This window comes from Vespa velutina, chromosome 1, assembly GCF_912470025.1.
Source record: "Vespa velutina chromosome 1, iVesVel2.1, whole genome shotgun sequence".
Lineage (NCBI taxonomy): Eukaryota > Metazoa > Arthropoda > Insecta > Hymenoptera > Vespidae > Vespa > Vespa velutina.
This window is the reverse complement of record NC_062188.1, coordinates 15,136,430-15,157,709: the sequence shown is the minus strand read 5'-3', so window position 1 is coordinate 15,157,709 and position 21,280 is coordinate 15,136,430. Positions and strand designations below refer to the sequence as shown.

General features: G+C 35.6%; 2 protein-coding genes and 1 long non-coding RNA gene across 7 annotated transcripts; 1 reads left to right on the top strand and 2 right to left on the bottom strand.

The window, feature by feature from the left end:
• Positions 1-619: 619 nt before the first annotated feature.
• On the bottom strand, positions 620-5,166 carry LOC124957281 (RAC serine/threonine-protein kinase). 2 transcript variants are annotated; one of them, XM_047514193.1, is made up of 7 exons: positions 4,345-5,166; positions 2,599-2,866; positions 2,215-2,449; positions 1,918-2,115; positions 1,524-1,794; positions 1,211-1,447; positions 620-1,129 (listed from the first exon to the last, which is right to left on the bottom strand). In XM_047514193.1, exons 2-7 carry the CDS (start codon positions 2,775-2,777, stop codon positions 789-791), a joined length of 1,461 nt encoding a protein of 486 aa, XP_047370149.1. In that variant the 5' UTR covers positions 2,778-2,866; positions 4,345-5,166; the 3' UTR covers positions 620-788. The 2 variants fall into 2 exon arrangements, with proteins under 2 accessions (XP_047370149.1, XP_047370141.1); XM_047514185.1 differs by lacking the exon at positions 4,345-5,166 and adding an exon at positions 3,189-3,487.
• LOC124957274 lies at positions 4,354-20,952 on the top strand. 4 transcript variants are annotated; one of them, XM_047514150.1, is made up of 9 exons: positions 4,354-5,019; positions 13,948-14,063; positions 14,272-14,446; positions 14,755-15,091; positions 15,263-15,566; positions 15,688-15,924; positions 16,137-17,377; positions 17,548-18,102; positions 18,208-20,952. In XM_047514150.1, exons 2-9 carry the CDS (start codon positions 13,974-13,976, stop codon positions 18,380-18,382), a joined length of 3,114 nt encoding a protein of 1,037 aa, XP_047370106.1. In that variant the 5' UTR covers positions 4,354-5,019; positions 13,948-13,973; the 3' UTR covers positions 18,383-20,952. The 4 variants fall into 4 exon arrangements, with proteins under 4 accessions (XP_047370106.1, XP_047370116.1, XP_047370096.1 ...); XM_047514160.1 differs by having other exon boundaries at positions 4,357-5,019; positions 15,646-15,924; positions 18,186-18,347; XM_047514140.1 differs by having other exon boundaries at positions 4,358-5,019; positions 15,646-15,924.
• On the bottom strand, positions 12,813-14,431 carry LOC124957313. The gene is made up of 3 exons (XR_007103488.1): positions 13,862-14,431; positions 13,592-13,753; positions 12,813-13,382 (listed from the first exon to the last, which is right to left on the bottom strand). It is a non-coding gene; the product is annotated as an uncharacterized LOC124957313 (long non-coding RNA).
• Positions 20,953-21,280: the final 328 nt, after the last annotated feature.

Below are 21,280 nucleotides of genomic sequence, written 5' to 3'. Positions count from 1 at the left end.
TAAAGCTGTCATCATTTACAGCTACACTTCCATTTTAAAAATGGCAAAACCATTTGATAGCATATCAGCTTCTAACTTGGCTAAACTTAACATTTTTTTCACGCAACGATCTACTGACAAATTATGAAACAAGAAGAACAGGGGAGTTGTCTCTATACATACATATAAAATATATATATATATATATATATATATATATACATATACATATATACATATACATATATACATATATATATATATATATATATATATATATATATATATATATATATATATATATATAATTATTCTACTGAAAGGACAATAAAGCTGCAAAGTGTAGAGTATTACACTTCATTAAACAAAGTTAGAATTATTATAATAATCGCTGTCTTCAATAATAGAAGAATCATTGTTCATGTTATAGATGGTTAGAAGATCATATTTAAAATAACTACACTGTTTTAAAATATAGATAAATCCTCATTATATAATGTTCGATTTTATGCGCAGGTATAAAGAGTAATACCCAATTCTGTACTTACAGTACATGAATTTACCATGTACAATTTAGTGAATGTTTATATGTATACATGTGTGCATGCATGGATATATTATCTACCATTGGAGATATGTGTCAAACTATAGTAGATGCACAAAAAAGCATCAAAAATCGACAGAAATCTGACTGATCTATATTTCAAGAATATTTAAGCTTCGGACAGTTCTTAAATATACATCTACCTGATTCTCCATGCACTTCATCACACACTTCAACATAAGAATCCAAAAACCTTATGGTATTGTCAGTGATTAATAGAAACAATGGAAGAAGTTGCAGCAGAATGGCTTTCTTGATAAGAAAACTGAGGAAAATGTTCCTGTTCTTCTGCAATAGAATTTAAACCACCTCCACTTCCTAAACAACCTTGGTCAGGAGGTGTAAGTTCGACACTTTCGCCGGTAAATTCACTATCAAAATACCTCGTGTCGGTATCTGATGTAACTTGTGGTTTAAAAGGCGGTGGTATTTTTTTCTGTACAAGATCTGACCAGTCAATTGATGAAAAAAATGCATGATTCATTATATCCTTTGCATCATTAGGTCCACCACCCAATCTTCTACTGGGATCTTTAATTAAAAGTCCTAAAAACATAGGCATTAAAGAATTTTGCATTTATTTAAAGAGTTATCTTTTAATAGCTCAAGTAAAAGAATTTAACTTACCACCCAACATGTCTTTTGCCTCATTACTAATAGTTCTGGGAAATTTTACTTCTTCTAATAGAATAAGTGTGAAAAGTTTTTCATGATCTCTATTATAAAAAGGTAATCGACCACACATCATTTCATACATAACAACACCCACACCCCACCAATCTACTGCTCGTCCATAATCATTATCTTCCAGTACCTCAGGTGCTAAATATTCGGGTGTCCCACAAAATGTTTTTGTAGTTCTCCCTATATTTATAATTCATAATTTATAATTCATAATTCATGTAAACGATGATTTATAATTTATATAAATGATACATACCATATGTGATATCCTCCTTACATAAACCAAAATCAGCAATTTTTATATGCCCATCTTTATCCAAAAGGAGATTTTCTAATTTTAAATCACGATAAATGATACCCTGAGAATGAAGATAGCCCAATGCTGAAATTATTTCAGCTCCATAAAATCGAGTACGATCTTCAGTAAATATACGAGATCGACTTAAGTGAAAAAATAATTCTCCGCCATTTACATATTCCATTACAAAGCATAATCTGTCTGCCGTTTGGAAACTATATTTTAAAGACTGAAATATAAGCAATAAGATTTATTTATATTTATTATCAACAATGCAGTTTATTAAACTTTTAATTTTAAATTAATATGTCTTTGATTTTATATAATTTTATAGGATAATATAGGTACATACAATTAAAAAAGGATGGCTTGTAGTACGTAAAACTCTATTCTCTGTGAGCGTGTGTGCAACTTCATCTTTACGAATGATAACTTCTTTTCTTAAAATTTTAATAGCATATAAATGTCCTGTTGCTTTTTCTCTACATAAAATTACTTTTCCAAATGTACCTTTTCCTAGAACTTTTAAGAATTCAAAATTTTCAAGAGTCTGTAACAAAATATATATAGGATAAATAGAATAAATTATATATACTTATATTTACAAGTACAATAAATATAAATATTATATTGGTTATAATATACATACTACTTTCTTCTTGCCACTGCTTTTACTACTTGAAGTTCCCTGTACACTGAACTTAGCAGATAATTCATCGATACTGCCGCCATCAATGTCTGCAGAGACTACACTAAGAGATCCACATGAATCTGACCTCCCACCTCCCATAGATTCCATATCGATATCTTCTGATGAAGAAGATTGTTGCATTTGTGGCTGTTGTTGTTGTTGTTCTTCATTCTCTAATCTATCGGCTACATACCTATTGAATAATATTATATCTATATTTTAAAAATATATAGTATATTTTTAAAATATTAAGTTTATGATCTTCTATATATTATACATGATGATAACATGATGATAAATTAATAAAATTTACAGTAAATAAGTATATTTGCGAAATCGTACCTAATTGCTGCTACCCAGTCTTCTCTTTCCTGTTCTGTTTCTACATGAAAAGTCCTTTCGATCACGGTTGTCCATTGTAGACCCCTGATCACAAATGTATATGGTTTAGGTCTGTCCACAGACATTATTTGACATCCACGTACTGTGAAATTATTTAATGGTTGAGCTGTAGCTGCCATTTGTTGATCTGGTTTAGCTTTGAAACCGACCAAAGTACCATCATCTCTGAGGACGAAATATCTTGATCTCCAATTTTTTATATGCTCTCCTAAGAGAAGAATATAAAATCTTTAGTAATATTTGATTTATGAAATATATTATTTGTTAAAAGTTTACATAAATGATTCTTAGTATTATAAAATATAAACTAGTTGGTTTACATATAATAGAATTATGTGGATTTAATAAATGCTACATTAAATATATAAAAATAATGCTGTTAATGATACTAATTATTCTTGTCATCAAATGAAAATACGCATGAACAATTGTATATGGCATAAGAAGCAGAAGATATAATAAGTCGACTTGGAGATGTCGACGAGAAGCCAATTTTATAAATAAAAACATTATAAACGACTTGGCAGTACCGCGTTTTTGAAGCCAGCCTTCTTTGACGACACGCTGACTACCGCCACCGGACACTGCGACGTTCATCGCTGCGTCCCCCATGACTCGTTCGTTAATGAGCACTTATCTATAAGGTCTTGTTGCTTCGTTGTTCGCTCGAAGATTAAAAAGTCACGAAAACTGACAGAACGTAAAAGCGGGAATCGTAGAAGCATACGAACTTGAGTAATCATAGATACACGTTTGGCAGATTATATACACACTCTATATGATCGGCTGACGCACTGGCACTGGCTAGCACTAATATCTGTTGATAGTTCGGAGATGGCGCATGAATCACTTGTATGCATAAAGCTGGGTTCTTATGTAGATCAAATACTTTTCGAAGATATTTACGCGAGTTACGAGTCCAAAGTTGCAAGATGAAGATTTATTATAAAATTTTCAAGTACCATGTAAAGATTTTAAATTTCTCATTACACAATCTCTTTTCAAAGATTTTTGAGGGACTAATATTTAATGAATTTCCTTATATTTTCCATGTGTTTTTAAATACGTGTAATATATTCCAAAGCAAGTAGCAAAATGTAATGGCGTCGTGCATGTGGGTGGTAAACATCGAAGGCGGGAAGATTTGCTTTGAATGGATCGGAAAATGGCGGATTGATTGAAAGTCCAACATCGAATATCATATATATCAATATATTGCAAGTGATTCAATTAAAAATCGTTATGATACATTCGTATTCCGATTAAAAAGAAAAGCGTGTTTTAAAAAGTTCGCGCGAAAGTGATAAGATTTAGAAGAAGCGTCTAAAAAGCTATTAATATCAGAAAAAGTTGACTTGATTAATGTTCTACTCTCTTCGCGAACCATGCCAGAAGATCTTTCCTCCATGAAGAATCACGAAGATCTTGTTATCAACGATGGTATCATCATTTTCGATTATAAAATTCATTATTAATGAGTAAGTCCCAAAAGATTGTTACTTAATTGTTATTTAATTTATTTAACTTACTTACCTTGTCTATTAAAACATTTCGTTAAATCTTTTCATTTTTAGATCTACAATTATGAATTTTATCCTTAATAAAAAAAAAAAAAAAAAAAAAAAAAAAAAGAAAGATAAAGACAAAAATAAAGATCGACAGGTCGAAATTTAATGAAAAACGCACCCTTAGATTCGGCGCATGTCGTGTTTCACAATAAGGGGTGCGAAGCGTTGTCGTGCGATGGCGGTGGTGGTGGTGGTGATGATGGTGGGCGTGCTACGTAATATTCTCTCTCGCGCAGGGCTATTACGTACTATTGAGAGAACACGAGGAGAAGAATACACAGATCATAGTCGTCGTCGTCGTCGTCATCGTCGTCGTCATCGTCGTCGTGCGTCCGCGGAGGACTGATGCGAGAGTGTGCGCGTTCTGCATCAGTAGAGCAGCAGTAGCGGCGGCACCAGCGGCACAATCACCATCGTCATCGTTATTGGCAGCCGTTAGTACGTTATACCGTCAAGATGTAAGCTCACCGGCTTTCGAAGAAGAGAGAAAGTCTCGAGTTTGCCGCTATTGGCCTTCTTCGTTGAAGAATTAAAAGGGTTGCGAGTAAGAAAGAAAGAGAGAGAGAGAGAGAGAGGGAGAGAGAGAGAGAGTGAGAAAGAGAGAGAGAGAGTGTGGGAGTGGGAGAGAACGAGAGAGAGAGAGAGAGAGAGAGAGAGTGTGTGTGTGAGGGTGAAAGGGGAGAGGAAAGGCGTTGGACTACCGGGGGAGAAAGAAAGGAGGACGCGAGAATGGAGGTACCGAGAAAGGGATCGATCGCTTCCCGATAGCTGGCATGGAGGACACGGCATTAGGGTAAGTTAGCCGATTTATCCGGGATATGAATTCAGCCACGCACGGCCTGTATTTCTTATCCGACATCATCAGCCACATTCCACTCTTCTCAAGCACACGTCCACGAACTTCCACTTTAAAAAGATTCTTCTCGTATGGTTTCAAATTAGGAATTTCTCTAAGTTTTCGGTGCTTTCTTTCTAGGTAACGTAAGTTAGGGGAAGGATTACCTAGTAAGAGATGATTATGGCAATGCGATTATCCGAGAATACTTACTTGTTAACTTTGCATTTATTATGACAGAGGGAAGGATGGAAAGAGAATGAGAGAGAGCAAGAGAGAGAGAGAGAGAGAGAAAGAGGGAGAAAATATACGATTAGCCTTTTAAGGATGAAATTTCTCGCTCGCGACGATTACTATAAAATTGATAAACTTTCTGTACGTATTATCTAGGATCATTTGTTACGTGTATCGCGATCAAAAATGTTCGTTCATGGAAGGTTTGGAGTTTATCGGAGAAAACGTTGGAAATTTGGAGAAGATTCGTGTTTATGATAGGGGAAATTAGATGATCGCGCGATAAAAGCTTGGTTCTTTCCATAGGGTGAGGCGAACCATCGACTGACTGACTGGCCGGTTTTCCCCGCGCGAAACTGACTTGGGGTAGTGCTTCTCTAAGCGTCGTTACAACTATGAATCATCTTCGTGATTAACTCACAACGAGACTTCTCTCTCTCTCTTTTTCTAAATTCATTCGTTCTTTTATTTTTTTTTTATGGGAACAAAGTGGTTCCTCGATTATCGATCCTCACGAGAAAGAACATTTTTTATCATTTGAGGTACCGATTAAATATAAAGAAAAATCATTGAAAAAAAAAACGAAAAGAAAAATGGATTTAATAAATAGCATCGAGGTGTCATTAAATATATTGATACACTTTTCAATAGATGCAACGTGTAGATGCATGACGTTCATGCTTGCGAGAGGCATCTAAAACTCGATGATAAAAACTGGTCGCGCGTGTTTTCGCTTCTCTTCGTAATATGGGCCTTCGTTTAGCGAGCATGGACGCGTTATGTCATCGGTCTCTCATGGTATCACTACGTTCGATCGTGCGGAACGTCATCGTGTGGCATCTATGTCTCTCAGTGCATTCTATTCGCGCGAATGAGCTCATCATCGTGCTTCCCTGCGCTTCCGTCAAAATTGCTAGCTCACTTTGTGAGACGATTCCGACCGTTTTACTTTCGCCCTTGTGTGTCATTTCTGTGGTACACTTATCGTGGTACAATTAACCGGGAGGTTAGATCTGGAAGGAAAATGGGCACCACATTTTAATTAATTCCTCATACGTTTTTGATGAAAACAATATCGAAAATTGGACCGATACGATCAACATCTTTCCTATAAATCCAATTTTATATTGAAAAAATCGACAATTTTAAATTGTATGTTAATTTTGACAATTTCCTTTCTCTTAATATAACAGGACGAATCATCGATTTTATTTACGTATCGGAGATTAGTTTTGCTTAATAAGTACGTCTCTTGAATATTTTTTTTTTTCTTTGTATAGTAGAAAGTGAAAAAGGAGGAAGAAAGTATTTACTTACTATCTATCAATAAAAAAAGAGACTTTTGTCTCGCGTGAAATCTTTCGAATACGAGCAAAATCAATTTCTATTTTAGTAGCAGTTAACAACGCATCGGCTTGAAAGATATTGGGAGAGCGTCTGGGAGAGATCCTTCCTGCATCGCGTAAGTTGATCGTCACCGAGAAGAAATAAACCGGCGATCCAAATTTTCAGCACGGACAGAGTCCAATTTATTAATAATAGAACGAAGAGATTGATATCGTACGATCTTTACTTTTCATGTCGTTGAAATGCGATTAAAATTGCAAGGGCTTTTATTTTGCTTTAGAAAAAAAAAAAAAAAAAAAAAAAAAAAAGAAAAAACGAAGCGAAACCTTTTATCGCTAGGTAAATCAAAGCATCTATGTGATCGACGTTTTGAGAAAAATTTCTTCCTTCTTTTCCTTTAAAAAAGTTTCGACTTTGTTCGTTCAAAAACTGTCTTATGTAATGATTTCATGTAAAATGATAAATACAGAAGAGGGTGGTGATAGAGAGAAAGATAGATAGATAGATAGAGAGAGAGAGAGAGAGAGAGAGAGAGAGAGAGAGAGAGAGAGAGAGAGAGACAGAGAGAGAATATTTTTTAATGGCCCTATCGAGCTGTACGAACTCCGTGGTGCATTTCGTGATGCATCGAGTGTAAATATAGGGTCAAGGAAAAATTGTTGTCGCTTTCCGGGTTATATTTTACTACGGTACGACTTTTAAGATAGTTTACTTTCGATGTATATAGAATTTATTTCGTTTTATGGATCCTTGTAAGTATGTATAAGCTCATTTCTATGTACATATGCATATGTGCATGTGTAATATCGATCTTTCGAATATTTTTGTCAAGAAGCTTTGCCACGCGAGGAAAGACGTTTCGTCTGACCTTTTCTTTTGCAAATCTAGTCGAAAGCTTTACTCTTCGTAAAACTTTTCGGATATTGGCATCATTCCATAAACTCTACTACTACTATGACTATCACTATTACTAGTACGATCATTCGCCTTTGACGTCTGTACTCGTTTTACCAACTTTCGCCTCTAGAAAGTTTAGCCTACTTAATTCGTACAAAATTTACTTTGCTTTACGCGATATCGATTTTCGTCAACCGACAATGTTAACATTTTTGATCCTCTTTGAAGAGATATCGATCGTGGAAGTAGGCTTTTCTTTTGAACGTGTTGGTAAAATTCGACACGACCTTTCGTAATGTCCCACAGTGCGACTTGTTGAATCTCTAAAACTCATTTCTCGTATTTCGAATGAATATATTATACATATATCTATGAGCACGTATTTTCCCTATTGATTCATGTCTTTCCGTTTCTCGATTGAAGATCATTTAATTAAAAGTATCACAGTAGACATCTTGGATATCTCTACTTGAACGATATAATGATAACGTGACGCATAAGTATCATATATAATCATCTTCGTCGAGAATTTCCAGGAATTGATATAGATTGATAATGTGTGGGTATCGATCGAATAATTGGAGTCCACTAGCTTTTATGCTTAATACGGATAAAATGGGTGAAAGAGAAAAAAGACAAAATGAAAACAAATGTTCATTTATAATCGGATAAGTATCTATTGGTATACAGACTACAGAGACGAATATGTTTACGTATTGCATATATATGCAAATAGTTGCCACTGGTTGAAAAGGTAGACGCACGTTTATCGACGGGCCTTTTCGTGTCATGAGCCGTACCTACGTTCAAAGAGATTACGTTACACTCGACAGAGACTAACTTGCATTCTCCTGTTGTCCGCTGGAGCATTTAATGTGGCTCCGATCTTATACTTCATTTAACGTCGCAGACAACGCTGGAGAGGTGATTATTAATTTCTTAATAACAATCTCGCGTCGTTGTCGTCATCCTCATCGATACAACTGTGTTCAATTATTTTTAGATTCCCGGATTTTTTATTTGGATTGCTATTCTCTCTCTCTCTCTCTCTCTCTCTCTCTCTCTCTCTCTCTCTCTCTCTCTCTCTCTCTCTGTTGTTTTCTCTTATATTTTCCTGGTTTTCGTAGAAGTTCAAGGTAGACATTACCGCAATCGAACGCGATAGAATGCAAGCTACCGTCGTTCTCTTTTATCTTAGTTTTATTGAAACGAGTATAATCTACGTTGTCTTCGATTCACGAGTTTATCATATAGAAGAAACGATCTCCCAATTTAACTCGGGTCGTCCTCTGAGGCAGTTGAAGTGACATTCAATTTTGCAGTTGACGCTTATTTTTTCAATGTCGGAATTTTTTCATTCTTTTTATTTTAAGCAGAGCAGTTAACACTCGTGATTTGTTTTTTGTTAATTCCATCTTTCTTGGTTCTTTTATTTCTTTTGTTTCAATAGGGTTTTTTTTTTTTTTTTTTTACTGGAAAAACTTCACTTCTGTTTCACCATGTACGTAAACTACCTCCTCGTTATTTTCATTGTTATTGTTGCTGTTCTTGCTGCCGTTACTGTCCAAATATTTGACGTTTCAACGTAACATAGCGGTTGAGAGCACGAAACAAGCCAATTTTAATGTCGAATGTCCTGCATTCATTCTCAACCCACCACCCACTTATCCCTTTATAGTCTCTACCTATGACCTCTTGTAATGTTCATATCTTTCAAAAGCTTCGACCTTGATAATTAATTTTTCTTCCTTTTTTTTTTTTTTTTCATTTTACCCTTGTCGTAATTCAAAACCAATGTTAACAATAATTGAGAATTTGTCTATCTAAAAAGGAAATGTAGTTTCCTTTAAATTGCACCAAGCAACATCGCATTTTTCTTGTAAAATGTAGGTCAGTCTCTCTCGCGATAGAACTTATGTAGGTGCGATTTCTGGCGGGAATTATTGCAAACGTGCACCTTTATCCTCGTTTTTAGATTATTCACTTTCTTTCGCGCTTCTTCGGTATATTTTTAAACGTCGGTTCGCGCTTACCTCGATGATGCCGTGATTTTAAAGCAGCTCACACCGAATATAATTAAAATTCTATTGATATCGATCCATTCGAAGTCTCATTTTTCGGTAAAAATAAATTACTAGGAGAGAAAGAGAGAGAGAGGGAAAGAGAGAGAGAGAGAGAGAGAGAGAGAGAGAGAGAGAGAGAGAGAGAGAGAGAGAAAGGAAGAGAGGAAGAGAGAGAGAGGGAGACGTGACACTTTGTTTTACGCTATTTCTAGGAATTATTATTATTATTATTATTATTATTATTATTATTATTATTATTATTATTATTCTCGTTATCATCATCATTGTTTTTCCTTTTTAATTTGATCTATATAAAGTGGAAATAATGTAAGATAGCAGGATAAATATAAATAATAAACAACCTCGAATTTGATTACATCATGATTTAGCAAGAATAACTAAAAGTGCTGATTATTATGAAACATGTCAATTCCTCTCATGTATGTATTGATACATTCAACATTTTCTCCAGCATTTCTTTTTTCTTTCATGGAAAATATTTCGATTTCATTTTTGCCCCTTCAAAAATGTCCGATAGTGATGGTAAATATCGATTTATTTGTGTGTTGATATTTTTGCGACATAGTATGGAAGTTAATTCGTATATATACGATGGAGAGAAAAGAAGGATAGAAAAGAGAGTAAAAGAAAAAAAAAAACTTCGTTCACTTGTGCTAAGTATTAAGTCGATAATGTAATCATTCTTCTCGATGTTAAAATGTCCGTTAATACAATTTTAACGGACGATCTAATTGTTACCTAATATATCTTTCATTTTTCTATTCGTCTTTGTTTCTTCGTCGTCCTATTTTGCGACTCCCATACAATTTAAATTCGAAACGAACGCAATAAGTACTTAAGTAGATATATTTCTTTCATCATTATTTTTTTTCCTTTTAACAAATGGATTTCAGTAGAACGACGCTTTCGAGCTGTCTTTCTTAGTACGATAATTGCTTCTAAGCAATAACGTAACCAAGAGTCATCCTGGAACAGGAAATTCTTGTTTGAATATCCACAGGAAGAAGAGCTATTTCGTCGTGTGACATTTTAGTTATTCACCGATCGCGAAAGGGAACTTTATTGGGATTGAAATAATTTAAAGGGGACAATTCATTTGTTGCGATCGTTGAGCATAATGTTAAAGTTAGATCCCTTGGCTCTGTTACTTATTGAAAGATCGTAACAGTTATATATCGAAATAGTGAATGTATTTCTCATGAATTTGTTGAATAAAATTATATCGAATTATACGTAAAATTTTATTTGGAACAGATTTTATCCGAGATCTTATATATTTTTAATATCATATAAAAGTAAAAGAGATAATATTATAAAACTAAGTATCTCGAATAAACATATATCTACTTACGTATATCTGATTTCAATGATATCGTACTTGAAAACTTCTATCATAGACTTTATTCATTTATTACGCGCGCGCACGTACACACATACACATACACACACACACACACACACACACACACACGTATATTTAATGAAAAAAATATAATGATTTAAATAAAAAAGCAAAATGGAAGAAATTGTTTTAAACAAAAACTTGTCTCGTCTATTAATTGATCAAGATGGCGGTTCGTGCATTTAGCAAAGAACGAGTCGACCATACGGGGTTGGAATTAGCTTGTTAAAGAAGAGATAAGCTTCGTTAACACGATAGATCTTTTTCCGTAATAGGTCGTTCTCAGAGAGAAGTGTGTTCGCGCAATGGTACGTTTTCCCAGGATGCAGTCATGCTTGACGACCTATTTATCTGACAGATACGATTTACCTGGTTTGTTCATGGGACTAACCACCGTTAGCGCAACAACAGCGCTTTTGTACTTCGGCACGACCTTTTTCTTCTCTATTGCATGCTATTGTATGTATGGACGTATGTGTACTACAGCTTCTCCGTTGTCCTAATAAAATTAAAAAAGCGAGAAATAAAGGGACATCGCTGTCTTTAGCACGAACATGTTGTCTATCTCCCCTGTGTTTCGTGAACAATGATCGAATGGAAAAAATAAAACTAAGAAAAAGAAAACAAGTATAAAAGAACGAAAAAAGAACGTATTCTTTCTTGGAAGAAAAGAATCTTAACTTGAAATAGTTCTTTTTTTTTTTTGATGCGAATGTATTTTTTTTCTATTTTTTTCTTTTTTTTTTTTTTTAATATTTTTAAATGAACAATCACTTCTTTAATTTATTAGTCTTACATTATTCTCGGTTGGTCTTTTATTCTTCCTCAAAGTTCCTTCTTTCTCCTGATATCGAGGGAACGAAAATGGATGAGAATATTGCTCGATGTGGGTCGACCTTCTAGAAAATAGATCATCCGTTCTCTGATCATATTAAAGGGAAAAATAAAACGAAGCTTACGATTTCATGAGCAATATCTCATTTCAGTGTTTAAGTACGAAGAGAATAAGATTCACATTAAAAGCGTACGATTTTATGTCTCTTAAAAATAAAAGTAATTTATCGGGAAAATCTTCGAGGAAAAGTATGAAATATTTGTTTTTATTTTCGGTCGAAATCTAGGCGTGACAAATTCGCGATAAGCGAGTTAATATTCTATGAATTTTAATTTTTCGACTAATTAATCGGTTAAGCTGGATAATCGATTAATTAGCATCATCTGCATGAACAATCAAACGTTAGTACGTCCATTTGATATAATTTGAAGTAGGTCGATGGAAATCTGAACAAAAAATAAAAAGAAAAAATCAAGTTCCAAATCAAAAAATCAAGTAAACGAATTCTCAATGTGAATACATTGAAAAGATTAATCGACAAGAAGCATTGAATTTTCATGTAGATTTACGTTGATTTGAAGTGCGTAATCAAGGTTACCGGATATCTCAATGTCTGTTATGTCAAATGCAATGCTAGTGCAGATCTATTGAGTATAATATTCAGTCTGTTCACGTACACGTGAATGTAGTACGTGCTAATGTTCGCGATTATTAAAAATATGAATGTAGGTGCGATCTTTCCTTCGCTTGAATTACGTTTTATTGGTGATATAACTCGATTAATATTTAACAAAATGAAAATCTGTTAAACTTTGAAAATGACTTAATTTCCGGTCGCGACGATTAGAATATATTTGATATAACGATAGTACTTTTCACAAAGTGAAATATTATTTCGTTCGATTTTTTCGAAAAGTTTCATTTGAAATACTTTCACGTTCAAAATATTTTAAAGAACTTAAAGAACAAAAATTTTCGATTTTAGCATCGTTTGAAATAGAAAAATTAGGGAAGATAAATATAATTTTTCTCGAACAATCTTAATGCCATTCTTCAAGCAGCCTTTGTCCGAAGTGTCTTCATTCGCTTCATTTTACTCCCTTCTTATTCAATGCATTTACGCGCCCTTTTACTCCTACGCTTGCATTCATTATACGTCGTTAATGGGCACTCGACACGGTTGTTTCATGTTACTTTCGATTTATCATACAATACGTACAAGAATTTTACACTTAGAACTGTCCTGATAACCTGTTTAGAAATTTTTTTTTTGTTTTGAGATCGGAATCAACAACTATCTATCGACCATATTAAATCTTTTTTATAGTTGCTATTGGAAAATGAAAGTTCGGAGAATCAATTGGTGAACGTGACTTATGAAAAGATAAGCTTTGTTGGCCTGTTGAAGCTCCGCCCATCGTCAATGACAAAGTTAGATTATGCGATGCGACGGCGAGCTTTAAACTTTAAGTCACGTTCACGATCGCTGAGAGATGGTCTTTATACATGGCCTCCGCAGATTCTAAAAAGGAAAAAAGCAGTAATTTTATATATTTCGAAGTTATAATGAGTTTTGAGATTTAAAGCAATGTTGAAAATTACTCTCATTATTGGGGTGAAAGTTATGACAACGTAGCACGTTTTTATAGTTCGAGCGGTTGTTAGTATAGAGTACGAAGTAGTACGATAGTAACTTGTAATTATATCTGGCATATTATATAGTATACCCACATAGTCATGTTCATCGATTTTCCATCATGGAAGATCATTAGTAGAACGCAATATATGTACGATTATTTTTCTGAATGTTTGCTTGAACCCTTAACGATCGCTTCTCTATCGATTTTAGTTAACACAAGTATGTAGTAATATACTCATAGACCTTTCATATATCTACATCGATCGAGAAACGGAGAGCAAGTAATATGTAATGTTAGAAGAATTAAGCGATGTATTCAGAACATGTTAAAAACAATACATCCTTTAAGTGAACATAGTTACCTTAATATACGTAGATATCACCGAAATCCTTTTAATTGAAAATAAAGAAGAATTATAATCGTCTTTTTTGTTCATCGGCTTTCCAGTATCTCCGAGGTCCGAGCTATCGAATATGGCATCAGGATTGCCGAGCGCTCGTCAGAGGAAGCTTGGACCAGCACCAATAGCGTCCTTCGAAGACCTATCGGACGAGGTGGAAAACGTGAGTCCCCCATGAGTCCTCCCTGAGTCCTACTTCTTATCGACTCTCCGAGACCCACTCGGCTCACGAGAATCGAGCACGTGTGTTCCCTCTCCGAGTGTCGCACGTCTTCCTCTTAAACTTTGGAGGCGCCTGAACCCCGAAGTTCTACACCTTCAATTCCAAGACTGTGATCCAACGACAAACCAGTCTACGAATTTGAATGCAGGGGGAACCAACGACACGAATGCCAGGCATCATCGAGGTCGCCACCCCGGCAACGCCTGGTAGTTCGCTAAAGACACCCAGCACACCAAGAATTGATATCAGCCGGGCGAGCAGTTCCTCTCACCATGAGGATAGTAACTCCAGGGAATCGTCACCCGAAAGAGAGCTTCTCGCAGGTATACTTACTTTATCTTTCTTTCTTACAGAAAATAAATCTTTTTTTCATTGGATTTAAAGTAAGGATTCTCTCTCTCTCTCTCTATCTCTATACATATATATATATATATGTATCTGTCTTTCTTTGTCTTCTCTGTTTCCTCAGAGAAAAAGTTTCCTTTATATAATATTACTTTTCTAAAACATTACCAGTAATGATCCATTTTTCTGATTAATGGAATTATAATTACAAATTGAGTAATACAAGAATAATGAATTTTATTTATTAAAGATATAATGAATTTATAAGAACTTTACTTTGTTTCAGGTGGAGATCCTCCTCCAGGGAGTAAGCTGACCTTAGGTTATAAGGAAGATGCTCAGGATTTAAGATCGTCAACGGAGGAATTGGACTTACAGGATCCCATACACGAGCAAGATCTCAGGAGGGAATCGAAGAAAGCGAGAAAGCGAAGAGAAGATGGATCGCAATCGGATTATAGTGGTGGAACGAGGCAGACACAAGACAGGGAACGAAAGGACAGTAATTGCTCTGAAATCATCCTCCTTAACATCAGTGGTAGAACCTCGAGATTGTCTTCCGTGGGAAGTCAGGGTTCTGGTGTTTCTGGGAAGCTCTCAGTGGTGTCGGGTACTTCCTCGAGGTATAGATTCGTTAGTTTTCAATTTATTTTATTTACGATCAGTATTTATATTCTAAATAATATCAACGAGAAAATCGTTTTCATTATTTTCTTATAATTAAACAAATAATGATCTATCTGTTAATAGTCATTAATAAGGTAAAAAGATTTTCTTTTTCTTAATCATTCTAGGTCACCGAGTCCGCACAAATGTCTATTAGAAACGTCCTTTTGTGGCAGCAAGCCGACTTTAGCTGATAACTTGATCGAACCATCGAAGCCGGAAACCGAAGACTTGGAAAAGATTCTGTTGAAACGCGAAGCCGACACCACTAAAGCGTTAATTCCAGAAAGTATTAAAGTTTCTATGGTTGGTGGTAATTTGAAACCAGATCCTTTGGATAAGCCAAGAAGACGTGGCCGTGAAGAAAGGAAAGAGATTTTTAAGAGAGAAGTGGAAATTACTAAGAGATTCTTAGAAAAGGTTAACATAGAGGTACGCTTAAGTTTAATTTAAATTATTATTTATAATTGATAGAGTATTTTTTGGAAAACCTATTGTGTGATTTTTTTAGGTACCAATCATTCGTAAAACATCTGAATCAACGCAACAACAGCCAGCGAAAACCCAGTCTCAAGAAGTTCAAAAGCCCGCGACCCTCGATTTTAACGACAAACGAAAAAAAGCTCAGAATTTTAAAGAGATCGTCCAAACGACACCAACGGCGAGTAGTTTAATCAGTAGTCCTAAATTACCGAGACATCAAAAGGTGTTTGATCTCGGTACCGAGGGATCGCGGACACCTAGTCCATCTTCCGTATCAAGAAAAAGCAGTTTTGCCTCTTTATTCAAGGTAAAGTGATATGTTTCAAAAGCTTTCAAAAATAAAAAAAAAACAAAAAAGAACACACACACACGCACACACGTACAGAGAGAAAGACAGTTAACGCTTTTAGTACCTTTCGCTTTGTCACTATCGAGCTATTGTAGTCTACCTATGCCTGGTAAGCGAAACGCTTTTAGTCAAGGAGTGATCCTAAAGGAAAGTATGCTCTGTTCCTCAAGACCAGGACTGATGGCAGCGTACTGAGCCCAGGATCACCATCGCCCAGTACGAAGCCACGAAGGAGTTTAACGTCGAAGATAAAGGACACCACGGAGAGCCTGAGAAGCAGATCGAAATCACGCGAGAGAGTCTCCGTTGATAAGAATTCTAGTTTGAAGAAGGATTCAAAGAACAAGAATGTTTTCTCCTCGACCTTGAGTCTTTTTAAGAAACGCGAGAGGAAGAAGAGTTACGACGAGGCGATAGCTACTTTCTGTGGAATCGAGTGCGACATCGATACCGTTGATCAACCGTCATTGGAGAGTATCGGCCAGGTTGAATTTACTTTTAACACGGAAAAGGAAAGACGTAAGGATGATTCGATCTTCATTAGCCTTCACGCGGACGACAGGAATTACGAAGAAGCTTTACCATCTGAAAGTGTTTCGATACCGTTAGAAACACCAACTAAATTATTGGATGAATATGAATCCGAATCTCATGCTGGTGGCATAATGATGACAGAAGTTTCTATAGAATATCATCGTCCTCCAGTTGCTGAGGTGAGAACAGAAGCGAGGATAGAGAGTACACCATCGAAGAGATCTTCTTGGGAGAATCAAATGTCACTTAGCCCGTCGAAAGATTCTCAAGTATCGACGACAAGTGGCTCGAGAGATTCTAAAATAGGTACACAAAGTGTGAAGAGCGTAGAAAACACAGTAACAAAATCCTCGTCACCGTCGAGCGAAGTCAGGCCGACTTCTGGATCATTACGAATGTCCAGTAGCTCTTCCAGAGATTCGATCGCGAAGAAAATTCCTGATGCACCAAAGATCAAGAAGAAAAGTAAGGAAGAACAGCAAATATTACCACGCGAAAAAAAAGAGGAAATTGTTCCACAGCAAAAAAAGATAGCAGAAAGTGATGTCCCTGGTACGAAGACTACCAACGAATATAAGAAATCAGATTTTCTAGACGATGGATTATCGGTTAAAGCGGCGGAAACCGATCTAGTAAAAACATCTAGCATAATATCAGATCTTGATCATAACAGTTCTGAATCTGAGAGAGATTCCGAGATAGAATTCATTCGAAATAAAGCCGAGAAAATTACTGAGGAGTTACCCGACGAACGAAAGGGTCTTTTCAATGAGGAAAGCTTCGAAGAAGATCTTCCATATATTCCGACTACTTTGCCTTTAGAAAAGAGCGTAGCTGTACCGATTCTACCTGTGAAACAACGACTTCAAGAAGTTAGGTACGAGACTAAAATTACTCTCTCTTTCTCTCTCTCTATCTCTCTCTCTCTTCTCCCCTAAGTGTCTTTAAACACAGATATATATATATATATATATATATATATATATATATATATATATATAAATAAGATGTATTTTGTAAAAATTTTACGATTATTTTCAATTTCAGAACGATTCCAATCGAAAGGCCACGTTCAACGACGCCCATCAATCCAACTCTATTGGACGAATTTGTGATGCAGACATCCCTAGACGAAAGACGTGTTGAAAGAATGAAGATATCTTTACCACGCGAGGATAGTTTTAAATTGAAGAGTCCAAAGAGACACGCTGCTAATACTTTCACCGAATTTGCGGGTAAAGTAACGGATGGTGGTCGTAATAGAGCTGCTGGAAAGTCTCCCAGTCCACCACCTTTACCACCGAGAGCACCAACCAGACCCAACAATTGGATAAATTTTGAGGAGATCCCGGAGAAGAGAAAGGCACCGAAAATAATTCAAACGATTCCACGTACCGAGGACGAAGTTAAGACCACCGGTTACAGCTACGTTCAACCTGAAGAGTGTAGATGTGAATGTCACGAGGAATCGAGAAGAGCTTCGATCCGGGAGGCAACGGCAACGAGGACTTCGTCATGTAGCAGCAACGGAGAACGGGCATGCAACGGTGAGAATTGCATCCTGCCAACCACGAGCTCTGTCGATCGTGCCAGCATCGTCAGGTAAACGCACCTGGGTACGATCATGGATCGAATATAATACACATTTTCGTCGAATAATCTTGAAAGGCGCTAGTGTTGAGTAGAAGTCTGTTTCTGTACTTTCAGTGACAGCTCCTTGGAATGTAGCTTGAGCATCGAGGACAACCAGATTACCGGCCAAGCTGTCGTTGGTCAGCAGATCCTTGGCTCGGGGAAACCTTTCGGCATGGATCTCGACGTGAGATCGAATCGATCGAGTATCGTTTCTCAGGAAGAGACTGATGAGAATTCGCATCAATAATAGTACAGAAGCGACAAAGAAACGTATCTAATCTTATTAGAATCTTTCGGAATTCGTTCGATCGTTGATCGCTACAGAGATCATTGAGAACATCATACGAGGATCGAAGATAGATCAAAAGTGTGCTCTGATCGAAGAATCGATCATATCGAACATTTCGATTAATTTCAATATCTACCCTGATATATTTTATCGGAATTGGTATTCGATAATCGATCCTATGATCATGATCATCCGAGAGTCTCCTTCGAATTGTTATGTAAAGGAACAAAAAAAAAACTAGCACAATGATGCACGTAGGTAAAGTAAGCGATGCCTCGCTGCCAGCTAAATAATAATATAGAAAGATTTTAGGTAAGAATAATAAACCAAAATTTGGACTGAAACGAACGGAACAGAACGCTCTCGTTGTAAAAGATCGAAGGGATATTGTTATCGATTTTCGGATCTCTCTCTCTCTCTCTCTCTCTCTTTCTATTTCATGATCTAAACTTTCATCTCATTCATTTGCATTTGCCGCGATTAAATTTCTTTATATTTGTACGTGTTTTTCGAAGGTCGAAGAGCTCGTTTGCAAAATTTATTCGCGATTATTGATCATCGTGTTTGTTCCGACGTTTACAAGCATAAATACGTACAACGTATATATACCTTCGTTCCTGCGTTTTGTAACGTTCGTAAGTCCGCAATCGTGCTTTGAAAGAAATTTGAAGATGTTTAAAGAAAAAAGAAAAAAACAGAAAAATGAAAAAAGGTCAAAAAAATTCAAAATAATAGGATCTCTCTCTCTCTCTCTCTCATTCTCTCTCACTCTATCTCACTCTATCTCTCTCTCTCTCTCTCTCTCTCTCTTTCTCTCTCGGATTTTGATCTCTCTATCTTTTACAAGCGGTCATTAGCCGGTATGCAGACGTCGAGCAATGATTTGTCCTTATCGAAATAAATCGACCAACAAAAGTATAAACAAAATTTGCGCTCCGATGGACGTTGCTTTTCATTTAAAATCTCACTATCTCCATCTTATCGTCGAAATTCTTATCGGTGCTCGGGGAGTTGATCGTTGGCAATATGCGAGAGCCTCGACGTCACGAATCCTTCCATCTTTCGAAGAAATTATTTTATCGACTGTTGTATACACTGACCGCGAAGAGGGGAGGTTTCGTTACGGTCGTTGAAAAATTAGGCACTCGAAATATGAACGAATATGATCGCGTAGCTAGCATTCTCCTCATCGTTTGTTTACTCATTTAATCGAAGAAAGTGGCGTCTTGAATGTAACTTCATTTCCTCCCGTATTTTTGATGCTCATGCATTTAACGAGCAAATGCAGAAATATTTGGTGAGTAAACCGACTTACATAAAATGTTCAATTATTTAATACATGGGTAACTTTGAGTTCTCCAATTTCTTCGGGTTTCACAACAGTGAGAAGCAAGTATTTACTTATGTCTGCGATTATTTTTATTTTCCGTTGTAAATAGGTACATATGTACTAATTTGTTAGCGAATATCATGCTAATGCTTGACTCTTTGCAAAATGGAGAGTTTCGTTATTAGAATGAGGATTAGGGAAAAAAATAGAGAAAGGCGAAGCATATCGCAATGGCAAATGGAATTACGTATTCATCTACCTCTTAAGAATCGTATCAAATGGCGTACGAAGAAGGGACGGCGAGACTCTCGACTTCGACGTCCACGATGCTGCCTGCAGAAATACAAAAAAAAAAAAAATATATATAAAAAAATAAAAAACGAGACAATTTAGACGCACGAGGATTAGCGAAAAAAATGTAAACAAGTTGCGTTAACGATCGTATTGTCTGACTTGATTTCTTTCAATAAAAAAGAAAATTTATATTCGGATTAATTCTAATTTAAAAATTTTTTTTTCAAAAATTGCTTTGTCATTTGATTTCTTTTGATATAGCACTTTGAATAGGTTTAATTTTTTTTATCGAATGAAACCAAGTCAGAAAGATTTCGAGATTAGAGCTTCTTTTGTTGCATGCTCGGAGAACATAGCTTCTCGAGGATAATTCGAAGCGAGTCTTTGTTCTTAACGAAAATAAATGACGTAATCATAATCGTCGATCATCATCGTTTTCGCTGAGAATCTTACATTTCTAATGTTTACGTCATTTGAAGTATCGAGCATGTGTCATGTTGCTCGTAACTCTTATTGTGTTCAAAGTGGAATACTGACTCGCTGACTTTTACGACGTACAACAACAGCAGCAAAGAGAAATAAACGTAAACGCAAACAGCAAAAACTATTTCCTTTCGTGATGTACCGAACGAGTAATTGTTAAAAAAAAAAAAAAAAAAAAAGAAAAAAAGAAAAGGAAAAAGATGCATACTTATTTATCGTACTATATATATTTCTTTTCTTCTTTTATATTCAAATTTACGATGTTTTTCATACTTTTTCATTAGATTGAGTAAGATGCTATTAAAAATTTAAATGAAGTAGAATTAACGTAACAAGTATAATAGCATTTTACCCAATTCGAAATGACATGCAAAAAAAAGAAAAAGAAAAAAGAAAAAGAAAAAAGAAAAAGAAAAAAGAATAGAAAATTTTCCATCGTTCTCAAACTTTTATTCGTTTTATTCTTAGAGTATCACTTAATAGATACTGATCTTTACGCTGGAGAAAAAACTGGTGTGATAATTACTCGCTCCGCGTACAAGGGAAGATTCTCTTCGAATTGCCGTAACTGCGTACCGGAATTGAAACGAGTTCTTGCAGAGTCGTTATTTCTACTTACGCTTCTCTTCCTCTTCCCGTCTCCACGGATGTAATGATCATGGCGACGAGGAAGCGATTCATAAAACTAAATCGTACATTTTCAAACGTATATGCATACGTAAATAATATAAATACATACATACATACAT

What these genes read in the sequence shown, in the direction of transcription:
- LOC124957281 (XM_047514185.1), bottom strand. Translation starts at nt 3,270, where the DNA reads ATGGGGGACGCAGCGATGAACGTCGCAGTGTCCGGTGGCGGTAGTCAG. An exon ending in GACTGGGTAGCAGCAATTAG is followed by an intron (nt 2,450 to 2,598) that starts GTACGATTTCGC and finishes ATTATTCAATAG; the next exon opens with GTATGTAGCCGATAGATTAG. An exon ending in TAAGGAGGATATCACATATG is followed by an intron (nt 1,448 to 1,523) that starts GTATGTATCATT and finishes TTATAAATATAG; the next exon opens with GGAGAACTACAAAAACATTT.
- LOC124957274 (XM_047514140.1), top strand. Translation starts at nt 13,974, where the DNA reads ATGGCATCAGGATTGCCGAGCGCTCGTCAGAGGAAGCTTGGACCAGCA. An exon ending in GTTTTGCCTCTTTATTCAAG is followed by an intron (nt 15,925 to 16,136) that starts GTAAAGTGATAT and finishes CTGTTCCTCAAG; the next exon opens with ACCAGGACTGATGGCAGCGT. An exon ending in CAACGACTTCAAGAAGTTAG is followed by an intron (nt 17,378 to 17,547) that starts GTACGAGACTAA and finishes TTTCAATTTCAG; the next exon opens with AACGATTCCAATCGAAAGGC.